Below are 12,538 nucleotides of genomic sequence, written 5' to 3'. Positions count from 1 at the left end.
GTCGCTTTTCTCACTGGCTCAAGAGAAATCGGTCGCTTTGCTGACTGGCTCAAGAGAAACGGGTCGCTTTGCTGACTGACTCTAGAGAAACGGGTCACTTTGCTGACACTGGTTCTAGAGAAAAGGGTCGCTTTGCTGACTGACTCTTGAGAAACGGGTCACGATGCTGACTCACTCTAGAGAAACGCGTCGCTTTACTGACTGACTCTTGAGAAACAGGTCTCTTTTCTCACTGGCTCAAGAGAAACGAGTCGCGATGCTGACTGACTGTAGAGAAACAGGTCGCTTTGCTGACTGGCTCTTGAGAAATGGGTTGCTTTGCTTGACTGACTCATGAGAAACAGGTCGCTTTGCTTGACTGACTCTAGAGAAACGGGTCACGATGCTGACTCGCTCTTGAGAAACGGGTCGCTTTGCTGACTCACTCTAGAGAAACGGGTCGCTTTGCTGACTGGCTCAAGAGAAACGGGTCACGATGCTGACTCGCTCTTGAGAAACGGGTCGCTTTGCTGACTCACTCTAGAGAAACGGGTCGCTTTGCTGACTGGGTCAAGAGAAACGGGTCGCTTTGCTGACTGACTCTAGAGAAACGGGTCGCTTTACTGCCACTGGCTCTTGAGAAACAGGCCGCTTTGCTGACTGACTCTAGAGAAACGGGTCGCTTTACTGCCACTGGCTCTTGAGAAACAGGCCGCTTTGCTTACTGGCTCTTGAGAAACGGGCCGCTTTACTGACACTGGTTATAGAGAAACGGGTCGCTTTGCTGACACTGGTTCTAGAGAAACGGGTCGCGATGCTGATACTAGTTCTAGAGAAACGGGTCGTCTTGCTGAAACTGGTTCTGCTGCCTAGTGCCTCTCAAACACACTGGGCCGTTCAGATTTTCCAGGAGAGAGGAGCGCTGTTTTGAAGGCGTTTTGTTGCTTCCACCCTGGTTCCTACACCTATGATTGTTTTCCACCGGCCAAGTTTACACATACGGTAAGAACCATTACTGTCAGAAGTAAGATACTCATGTATTTGTTTTGTCTGAATGTTACCATGTCCTTTCCTATTCTTATTTAATTTGTTAGAAACTGTGGAGTACTCACTTTTAACCGAGAAAAGGAATTAGACCAGATTATCTAGTTTATTAGTCACTCTTTAGCTTATCTTTTAGAAACTGTAGAGTACTCACTACTTGGACCAATATTAGATACATTTTTAGATTATCATGCAGAGAGACTCCTATTATTGCAACTTAGAATCCAGAAAAAATTATTCCAGAACAGGGACGTTTATTTTTTATCATTACTTAGAAACTGTGGAGTACTCATTACTTTTACAAATTTATAGCATACTTAGAAAGTCCGGAGAATACTTATACTTATCTAGCAACCCAGAAGTCCAGTGGATACTTGCTTACTTACACTTATTTAGCAACCCAGAACAGGGATTAGAACAAACTTAGAATCCAGAAAAAGTACCTTAGCAACTACGTTTTAGACTCCTATTCTTCCAAACCAGAAAAGGAATTAGACCAGAGGATACTTACTTATACTTATCTACCAACCCTGAATAGGAGTATTCAATAGGATTATTTTTCTTCTTTTGCTCTTTCCTTTGGTTTGTTATTTTGTTTGTATTTACTTTTAATTCCTGTGAAACACTTTGTATTGCCTTCTTGCTGAAAATGTGCTACACAAATACAATTACCTTTACCTTTACCTTCTAAGTCTCCTGTTTTTGTTTTAAAGGATTCAGCTTCTGCCCCCACAGCAACAGACATCAACAAAAAAAGGGGGCTGTGATCATATAGTGGTAAATTCATATCATTAATCCATATAGCTAATCTCATCTTTAACATAAATAACAATGACTATATAATTTAGAACAAAAAATAAAATCATACATTCAAACATTAACAGAGATAATAACTGAAACATATCAAAAATTAAAACATACCTTAACAAAAGGAAAAAACCAAGTTGGTGGTTATTGCCAGTCTTGCAGCTTCTGGCCTCTATACATGAAATAAAATACAATAAATAACCCTCAAAAAACTAGAACGCAACAACAGTTAGAAGCAGTTAACATTTGTACAATTAAACAAGCTAAAATGATAACATAACATTTAAAAATATACACAAAACATAGCAAGTTTACTTAAGAAACACTGTACACTATCACATTTGTCCAAAATATATTGTAAAATATAATATTTTACAATAGAGCTTATTCTAATACACACCACAGTAACAGACAGCAACAGAAAAAGGGAAGAGCTGTCAGTTACTGGTTACTATGGTAACCACCAACTGTCAAAAGCAACGCAACAGAACTTAAAACATCAATAAATGTCTAAAGGGTACATTCCTAAGCTTGTTGAGCCGTAGCCGGGTGATTAATAGTAACTTGCTGATTGTTTAAGAACTGAAATTCCTCAGACCCACTTTTTTTCCCTCGCTATGTGTTACAGACACACACACCCACACACACACACACACCCACACACACACACACACACACACACACGCAAACACACTGGTGCTCAGTTACTCAGGTGCTCTGTGACATATTGAGAGCGCAGGCTCACACTGTACATAAACAGACACTGTATCATACTCTTTGTGATTGTGTGTACAGTATTCAGGGGACCTAATGGAAACCATATTTGCCAACATTCTGCAGTTTAGATCCAGAATTCAGGACACTGAAACACTATCCATCTCTGATTCACTATCCATCTCTGACTTTCCCTTGCCTCTGTCCCCAGTCTGCTATCTTTCTTCTAGTCTGCATATCTCTGTGCGAGTTTTGTTTCTTCCTCCTATTGAATTTTTTTCCCTACTTTTTTGCCTTGTCCCATTGCCTCTCTGGCCCACTACCATTTTATTGCTAAGTGTTTTATCTGGTAGGTATGTACTAAAATGACTGTTGCCTGCATTCTTGTATTTGGGGTCATGGGTGTCAAAAGTTGTACCTTACCTTACCGTTATTAAATGCTCAGTTACAAGACTAAAACAGCGACATCTATCAGCTTTCTACCAGAAATTACTGGTTCAATTCTTGAGGTATGCAATGTTTGGGTGTAGAGGAGGAAGCCAGAGAGAACAAGGAAAACAAAATATTAATAAACTGATTCATAGAGAATAGGAAGGAAATATTGTAAGTTGATTCAAAATTGCTGTTAAGCTCGTGCTGCATGAGCAAAAACTTCAGAATGGGTTTAAACCCACACTTTAAAGACAATGGGTTCCTAATTGTTCACAACAGTCTGTAAGTATAAGACGAGGATAAAAAATAGAGCCGCTTTGTGCAAATCTCTGTATGTTAGAGAAATTTTGACATCAGAAACATTATATAGAATATTAGTATAACTAGTATTCCATTGGTAGAGAATGAGAAAAAAATGCACAGGGAAAATAAAAGGATCTCATTATGGTTTTAATTCTTAAGCTCCTTCCACAGAAAGATCTCTGATCCTATAAATGGTAATGCTCCTTCGTTGGCATGCCTGTGGGTTAAAGATAAATCTCTTTGCTCTATAGTTGCTTAGTTTGTTTGTTTTTTTTTTTTTTTTTTTTTGGTTCTGTGGTCCAGGCTAGGACCAGTATAGAATCCTGTTGTTGTGCCCTGGCGTAGTCTTCATGGCTGGCGCTGGCTTGGCAGCAGAGATAAGTCTCCCCAATGATCTGCTTTGTGTTTTCCTTTGGTCTGGCTGAGGCCCACTTCTGTGTGGCTCACAGGGAAACTGGGTGAGGATTAGATTGTGTCCGAATGAAGAGGGAAGCTCATACTGGAAGCACGCAGTGACACAGATACATTTATTTAGCCTCACATCCAAGGAGGAGAGGAAACAAAAGATCCCAGTTTAAATGGTGTGGGAGTGTTCGCTGTTTTTTTTTTTTTTTTTTTTTTTTTGGTGGTGTTGCTTTTAGAGTTAATGTTTTATTGTTTTATTAAAGCTGACAAGGCGAGCGACCGTCGCATGTAAATGGTTAACGTGGTACTTTCCAATCCCACAACTTTACCTTCCTTCACACCACATAGTAAAGGCATTTAGTTTAAATCTTTGAACTATAGAGTCATAGCAATAGTAATTATTGTAAAAATATTCTTTTCACTTCCCATGTCGTACCAAAATATAAATATTTTGTGAGATGGATAGCAATTCCTTTGTGTGCATTTTGGAAGTTATGCACCATTTGGTTGCAGATATGTGACAGATTACCAAAGGCTTTATATCAAGTCATCATATATTAACCATGCTCTTGCAAAGAGTGGGCAGTTTCTAAAAAAATAACCTTGGATTTAAAGCAGGTAGGCTGGGGGAAACAAAAGACAGCAGTGTGTTTCCACTGAGTAAATGTGTGAACTGCAAACTGCAGAGGATCTGGGGATGTTGTAGCCTGGTGTTGGTCTGTGAATATCTGCTTTTTCTTTCTTATTGAACTAAAACTTATTTGAAATTCTTGTATTCACTTTTTTCCTTTTTAGCCTGTTTTACCTTTATATGAAGTTTTTGTGGTGGTGTTGTGTAATGGACCACACAGTTCTGCAGTCTTTGTCTATACTTAAAAAAACTGAGCATTTTGTCTTCAGATTTGATGAGTTAGAAGTAGGAAAATTGGACAAAAATTTCAGTGGATTTGACTTGATAAGGAGGTCAGAGAAACTCCCAAACGCACTTTTTGTGAACTATTAAGTGCTGAGGATCTATCAAAAGAAAGGAACAGTGGTGAACTGGCGACAGGATCATGAAACAGTGAAAACTCTGGACTAAACAGGAAAGGTCACATCACCAACTTGGTAGTATTTTAGACATAAAAAAAAAACCTAATCAATAATTTTCAATATTGATTGAAATGCATATATCGTGATAAGTTTTTCAGCCACATCATCCAGCACCACTGTAATGATAAACTCCTATTGAAGAACCACAGACTGTGGTCTGGATTGCAGGTTTATCTTCTGACTGCTATAGCTTTGTTTTTGATGCCACTACCAACATTTAGTTAGGCTGTTTCCAAACTCTACTGAATTTTGTAGAAGTTCTCACTTTCCAGCTGCAGGCCCATCTGTCTCTGAGCTCTGTTCAGTGACGGAAAAGAGCCGCCCAAACAGCTGTCCTTCTCTACTCCTGACAGAAAAACTAATCAGCTCTGCTGCCCTAACATCTGGTAGTTTGCTATCAAGCCTACCTTCCGTCATGCTTAAGTGAGACAGACACTGGGACTTTTCAAACACATTCAGATGATTCTGCCTTGTAGTTTGGCTTTATCCTGTGCTGCAGAATGTCTTGTGTTTGATTTTTTTTTTTTCTTGGTTTGTTTCTCTCTTCTTTCTCTTTCAGGACTTTGCTCTTTCAAGACTCCTTTCTCCAGAATATGACTGTCATCCACACTAACAGACTTCACACTCAGCCAGAAAAGATTGGCCCAAACTGGTCCAGTCACATCCAGCCTACCTGATCCTGGACTCACAGAGGTGGACTTAGGTGTTACTGTTAAAATGGAAATAACTCTGGTTGATATTTCATATCTTTCTTCAAAAAGTGAAACAGAAAAGGCATTTCTTTAGTTCAGGTTTTTCCCCACACTGTTATGTTTTATTCATTCTCTAAAACGGGATCGTAAAGTCCTGAGTATAAGCTGGTCTCAGCGGACCGCTCCTTCAGGGTCAGAATGCACCAGCTGTTTAGTCGGGTCCTTGGCCAGAGGGACCTGTCCAGAGCAGGAGACCTGTTCTCTCTAGAGGACACGGAGATCGAAGACGGCCTGTCAGAAGCTCTGGATCAGATCAAGGACATCTCCTGTTCACCAGTCAGTAAGCATGTCTAAACAGGCAAAACCGATACACAGTCCTTTGAGAGTTATGTAAATACTTACATAGCAAATGCCACTTTAATGAATTATTTATTTTGTCATGTATTATTAATATTCTTAATTTTGCCGCCTGCTTCTTTCTGCCGGCCGACAGGACTATTTGACCAACGACAATGATCAGGCCGTGGTCGAGATTTGCATCACACGCATCACCACGGCCATCCGAGAGACCGGCTCCATCGAGCGACACAGCACGGCCCTGGTGGGCCTGTGGGAGTCTTGTCTTGAACATAACCTGACTCCTCAAGGGGAAAGCACCGAAGACACGCCGCACGCAAAGATAGCCTCTGACATCACCAGCTGCATCCTGCAGGTACATGCTCATCAGAGACAGACACACTGGGGGGTTTGATGACCTGGAACTCTTAAAGGACATAGCTTTGCACATACCTGTCATCAGATGGAAAATGATTTATGCCTGTGGTGTTAAATAAGGTTGATATTTGCAATCTTCTTAAAAAATGTGGTTTCTATACACTAAGATGTTCACATAGTTACAAAGTGCATTAAGAGAGTCTTACAGATGTATTAGTATTTTCTTTCAACATGGCCCATCTATAGCTTTGTACTGAAATACAATTCAAAGCTACACCTCAAGTTTGTTGAATAAGGGAACAATAGCAACTTTTAAACCTATTTGTAGTCCTTGGGATTTTTATTTTTTTGTAAGATTAAAGCCACATACTTCATTTTATTGGGATTTTGTGACAAATTGACATAAGGTGAAGTATAAATAGAATAGAATCGAATAGAATAGAATAGAATAGAATAGAACGATTCCTACAGATTTTGGTGCTATTCTCCAGATAAAAAACAATGTCTCACTTAAAAACTATAAATAATGATTTATATTTCACTTTTCTTTTGCAATATCATTTATCAAGAGATAAATAAAAACTGGTACAGCTTCTAGCTTCATCAGATTAGTAAACCGTCATTTAATTTTAAATCTAGCCCTTACATTCAAAAGAAAAAAAGCAGACAGGTCAGAGATGCAGTAAAGCTGTAGAAGTGTAAAGCTGCGTAAGGTTGAAAAGCAAAACATTGCTGAACATCAACTGAGAAAAAGAAGAAGAAAGTGGCACAACTGCCAACCTACTTAGACATGGACATCAGCCTAAACTGAGAAGGAAAGCAAACGGAGCATTATTCGGAGAAGTTATTAATATGGCAACACATAAAAAAAATGTATTACAATGATGCCACAGCTCAGTATGGACTGGGAATGTTGAGAAACCATACACATAAAATCCATAAAAAATGCATTGAAGTTTCTAGTTGCAAGAAGCCCAAACATGAAAAAATAAAATCATAAAAAACATGGACTATATCAATTTTTTATATTAATTATTCATTTTTCCAAGGCACTCTATTGTAATTAAAATAATTGAAATGCTAAGAAAATGTCAAAATTTTATTACACATATGAATATTATTTTTTTACTTCAACAAGCTCAAATATTGCATACACTGAGGTAATCCTGACATCAGCTACAATCTACCTTTTTTTTTTTTTTTTTACAACAGTATGACATTTTAAAGCCTTTTCTCTGAGTGATGTACTGATATCAATTAGGGCATTACTAATTCAAACCAGAGTACTGCTGACAGCTATTGTTAATCAGTTCATTTAACAATGTGCTATTTTCTGGAGAAACTGAAACTAAGACATGGCTAAAGTAAAGGCATCAAGCCATTTGGGTGTTTTTTCTGTTCAAAGTTTACCACAAGGTCGTTTGTGAATGGATTACATGTCCTTTGAATTTAATGTCACAGCCTGAAAAGTAGGGGTCAAATCTCTGGTTTGCAGTCTTTGCACACAGTTTTGCTGTGCTTGTGATTCTTGCACATGTGCAAATAACATTCATTTCCTCAGAGTGAGACTGTGTGTGTATGTGTGTGTTAAACGATGTCACAGCATCTCTCATATACCTGCGTATAACAACTACTTTTGAAACAATTTTCCTGACCAAGAAAAGGGTCTGTGATGATTTCATGTGACCTAATAGCTCAGCTTGAACAGAACCATAAATAAAAGTGGTACTAAAATATATACGAGTGTCACATAGACCACTATTTACCATTTAAGATGTGCAAATTATTGCTAACCCAAACCATTTCTATAGAGTGAGAGATATGTGTAACATGAGCATTTCTTTTAGTAATTTTGTACTTTCTTCACTTTTGGAGTTGATCAAAGTGTCTAGGAATGTCGAATTAATAATGCATGACTTCCTGTCTCCCAAGGATAAAAATAGGACTTGGCACAGCAACTTGTTTGTCTAAACTGCTCTTCAGAAAAGACAAGATAACTTGTGAATAAAGAAAACAGGTGTATGTTTAATCTAATATATCAAGAAAATTCCCACTGACTGATCTCGCCACGTTTTAAATTCAAGGCAGAACCCAAGTATATTTTTCAACTTTAGACAGAGAGGTGGATGCTGTGGGAGGTAAAAAATAACCCTCAAAGCTCCCTGTTAGAGAACTGTGAAAACAGTGACATCTAGGTCACCAAGATGCCCTTAAAAACCAATTTATTTTAAGGCTTTTTGCACATCTTTATCAGGGGTGCCAAAGCCTGTGGAGGTGCTGTGCATGATAAATTTAACTTGCCCTTGCCCAGTTTATAAGTTTTCCCATTGCTGTATTATTATTATTATTATTATTATTATTATTATTATTTATTTTTTTTTTTAATCTTTTTTTTTTGCATCCTATAACTGTTGAAAATTTGATTGGAAGAAATATGTGTTATCGTAGATGGTAAAGGTTTGTACACAAAAATCATTTAAATGGTTCAAATGACATCAACTTTTATTTTAACACAAAAGGTACAAAATGCTAATAATTGATGGAGAAACTTTAAAATAGGATTTCTCATCTTGGATTTCTCAAGCAAAAAGGTTTAGACATGAACAAACTCTGTCCTCTGCCTTTTCCACCCCCTTGTCCTTGTTCCTTCTGGAATGGGAATGTGTTAATACCATCCTAATGAGTCCAATTCTTCAGAAAAAGCCCATTCGCATGCTCACACACACAGACACACACAGAGGTGACACTAAAACGACTGACAGCTCTGGCAGAAATGTCTGATTCTCATGTCCCAGTTACAATAGCTATCACAGGAGACTGTGCGAATCTCTTTCTTTACCTTTTAAAAACCGTCCTCCTTGATTTCTAGCCCCCCTGATCTCCAATATCTTTGATTCTCTCTTTACCTCGCTGTCATTTTGAATTTACACCAACACACTTGTCTTATCCTTCCTCTGAAACTCCCACAAGGAGCAGGAGAAATGTAGGCAGTGGTTTCTTGGAGGAAGAGGTTTATTGGCTTGCTGGTTGTAAATAAACTGAACACAGGGAAGTGTAAACACAAACAGAGATTTTTGTCTTATAATGAACATTCACCACACAGACTCTGTGAAATGTCTTGATCTAGATATTTAAATTTAGCCCTCAAGAAAGATGAAAGAGAATTAGGTTGGATGTATAAACCTGTACATCTATTCTCAAAGAAAATGATCAAGAAGATTCTGCAGACTTGAACACACTGCGGTCTTTACTTTCACAATAACTACGCACAAAAAATACAATAAGAAAATAATAACCTGAGAGCATTAAATTATATCAGTATAATTATAATTAGTTTTGAAATCTTGTCATATTTTGATGTGGACTGATAATTTGACTGAGTTCATATCAGCTTCATTGGATTTTGGTAACCCAGTATTTACACTGCCACCATGTGGCAGAAGGGAATCATAGCGCAGACAAAGCATACTCTTTAAAAAATATTTAAAACATTGGCATTAAAGAAAGTTATTTTTGGGGTAACAAATTATAATTTCATGTAACGGAAATGGGGACCGAGTTTTAATTTCTATTTATTTAGTTTTTATTAATATGTTTTGAATCACACTGTCCATTAGAGGGTGCTGGTGCATCTCAAATAACATTTCTCCTTCCCCACTCAGACTTTTAGAATATATCTTTCAGCTCCTACAGTATGTTTATGCTTGACGTCATGTTGAATTATAGTAAACTCTGTCAAAAGAACACATCAATACATCTAATACAGATATCATTTACCAACCATTTTTGCTGATAAAGGTTTTTTGTTTAAGAAAATAGGTGCTAATTGATAGATGAAGTAGGCAGACCAGTGCGTGGCCAGCCTAAGCGTGGTAGTCACCAATTTTTTTTAAAGCTAACACAAGTGCATAGTCTCCTTCATTTGCCACTGCCAGCTATTCAGCAACAAGGAAGGAAGGAAATCCATCATATTGTCTTTCCTTAGGCACATGATCTGAACTTCTTTTCTTGTTTTGTCTTCTCAGAACTACAGCTGCCCCTCAGTCATGGCGCTGGCTGTTCCAGTGGCGGTGCGATTCCTGCAGAGAGGGAACCGAGAACTGAGCAGGAACATGTCCAGCTATCTCTCACTGGCTGCTATAGCAAAAGCTGACTTGCTGGCTGAACATACAGAGGCCATAACCGTCAGTGTGCTGGGAGGTACAGTCTACACACTTACAGTCGTGCAACTAAAAGCAACTTATTGCTTATTTTTTTGTGATTTCCTTTGCACTTGAAATAAACAGATCATTTAGTTCCCACATTAGTTTCCACATTTTTAATCAAAACCAATGAAATTAAAAGCCTGCCATAGTGTAAGTTCAATAACTCATTAACAGTATAATTTTTGTAATTGTGCTTATTTAGATGATGATTTTGGGGGGGTGGTTCGTAGAAGTTGTACTCATGAGCTCTCATTATGAGCATTTTCAGCTGAAGTGAAACAATCGGGTCAAATGTTTACTCTGGTGGAACAGGGAGTTATTGTTGCAATCAGGAGGTGCTGTAATCAAACCATTCAGGAAAATAATGGTAATAAGTTGCAGCTGCCACTTATTGTTGAACATGGATACATAAGAATGACTTTTAGATGGTGCATAAACCTTCACAGATGGTTTATTTGTTGTTTTTTAATATGTGATCATAACTTTTACCACTCAATAGAAGTTTGGTGATGCAATAACACATTTTTTTTATTTAGAAAATAGCAAAAAAAAAAGATTCAGACAGTTGCATTACAGGCCGTGTCTTCACTCTGAAACATCATGCTTTGGGTTGCTTTTATTGAACACTGACAGGAGAGCTGATCAGAGTATTTGAGAAGATGGATGGAGATTTTTAATATGGAGTTTTGATTTGCACCTCCTCAGACAGATTAAAACAGAAACTGAGCAGCTTAAACATTTCATTCCTGATTCCTCTTCTCTCTGCTCGTGGACCCATCTACTTTACTTTGGCCTTTTCAGCCTCATGTTGACTTTTGTGTTTTACAAGCTGGCTGTGCAACTGAGTTCTGAAACCTCAGCATAAACACAGGGGTGAGGTAGATGATGGCTCAGTTATATGAGCTTGCAGGACGGGCAGACCGCACACATGTGCATTTAATACTGAAGTCAGTGAAGGCCTGTGTAGTCATATACACATTGTCCTATTTAATGCATTCCTTTAGAAATGGTTCGACTCGGTTCTAGCGTATGTTTTGACGTATTTACGTTATGTTTTTGTCAGTTTGGTATATACTCAGTTTTATAAGAAATTGTGTCTGTGTGTTTGTGTATTCCCAACCCAGAGAGAGCTTCCTGCAGGATGCAGGATGCAGTTTTTATAGCTGCAGCAGGATGTGTCACTCACACATGTTTGTTTACAAAAGTTTAACTCAGTTTAGCTCCATGTGGGCTAAGTGTCAAGCTGTTCCTTTAAATGTTAAAGTTAAATGTGATCTTAAGTTAACTGCATGGTTTGGAATGCAGTTGTAGACTGAATGCAGATTGGATGTAGATATATTATTATGAACCAGTACTAACTAACAACTGGTGACTTTTCCTTTTTTTTTTTTTTTTACATGTCCTACCTGGCAGGGTGGCTCTCAGGTAACAATTCTGAGTGCCAAGGTCTGTGGATTTATTTCAGATGTAGTGGACAAAGAGACAGAAAAGAGGAGAGATGTGAGAAGAGAGAAAGAAGGATAGAGAACACAAGACAACCTGGAAGTCTGTTTCTATACCTACAGAAAGAGAGAGAGAGAGAAAAGAACAGAACTGAATAGTGACAATCAAAGTATGCATAGGTAATAATAATGACTTCAATATCCCTGAAAAGTACACGGTACAAGTTAATGTTAGTGTAAACCATTGCCCAACATGGTGTTTCTGACAAAACACCTGAATCTAAACACCTGTGTGTGCGGGAGCATGCTTGTGTATATAAGGTTTCTCCATAAGAATGTTAAAATTGGGGGTTTTGGGAAGCCAAAATAGATCTACCCCCCAGAACCTGACATGAAGGAGACCACAGACCCCATCCAGAAACGGGCTGGAAAAAGGCCACAGGGTCCAAACAAGCCAGCCAGCCAGCCAACCAGAGCAGCCCGACGATGAAACAATCCCAACCCCCGAGCGAGCTCTACTCTCAACACTATGAACCTCACACACCCCACCAGTCCATAACAGCCTGGTAAAAAATGATACTGTAACCATTTTAAAATGACTCAGACAAAATACACGACCACAGTACCGTTTACTCTTCTCCACTTTGCTTTTGGAGCTGTTTCTGTCTCATGTTGTAGGGCATTGCTGTGGGTGCTTCACTGCCTCAAG

At 38.4% G+C, this 12,538-nt stretch overlaps 1 protein-coding gene across 1 annotated transcript in view; it reads left to right on the top strand.

Annotated features, from left to right (window-relative positions):
• The window catches only part of veph1 (ventricular zone expressed PH domain-containing 1), a 67,591-nt gene that overhangs the window by 7,904 nt on the left and 47,149 nt on the right, over positions 1–12,538 (top strand). The window contains exons 2-4 of the mRNA XM_014998104.2: positions 5,336–5,804; positions 5,962–6,180; positions 10,208–10,382. Of these exons, the coding sequence (XP_014853590.2) occupies positions 5,667–5,804; positions 5,962–6,180; positions 10,208–10,382 (532 nt within the window). The 5' untranslated portion in view covers positions 5,336–5,666. The remainder of the gene's footprint in view (positions 1–5,335; positions 5,805–5,961; positions 6,181–10,207; positions 10,383–12,538) is intronic.

Source organism: Poecilia mexicana, unplaced genomic scaffold, assembly GCF_051168715.1.
Source record: "Poecilia mexicana isolate PSO_F unplaced genomic scaffold, ASM5116871v1 scaffold_13, whole genome shotgun sequence".
Taxonomy (NCBI): domain Eukaryota; kingdom Metazoa; phylum Chordata; class Actinopteri; order Cyprinodontiformes; family Poeciliidae; genus Poecilia; species Poecilia mexicana.
The sequence above is the reverse complement of the archived record's forward strand: the minus strand, read 5'-3'. Positions and strand labels throughout refer to the sequence as shown.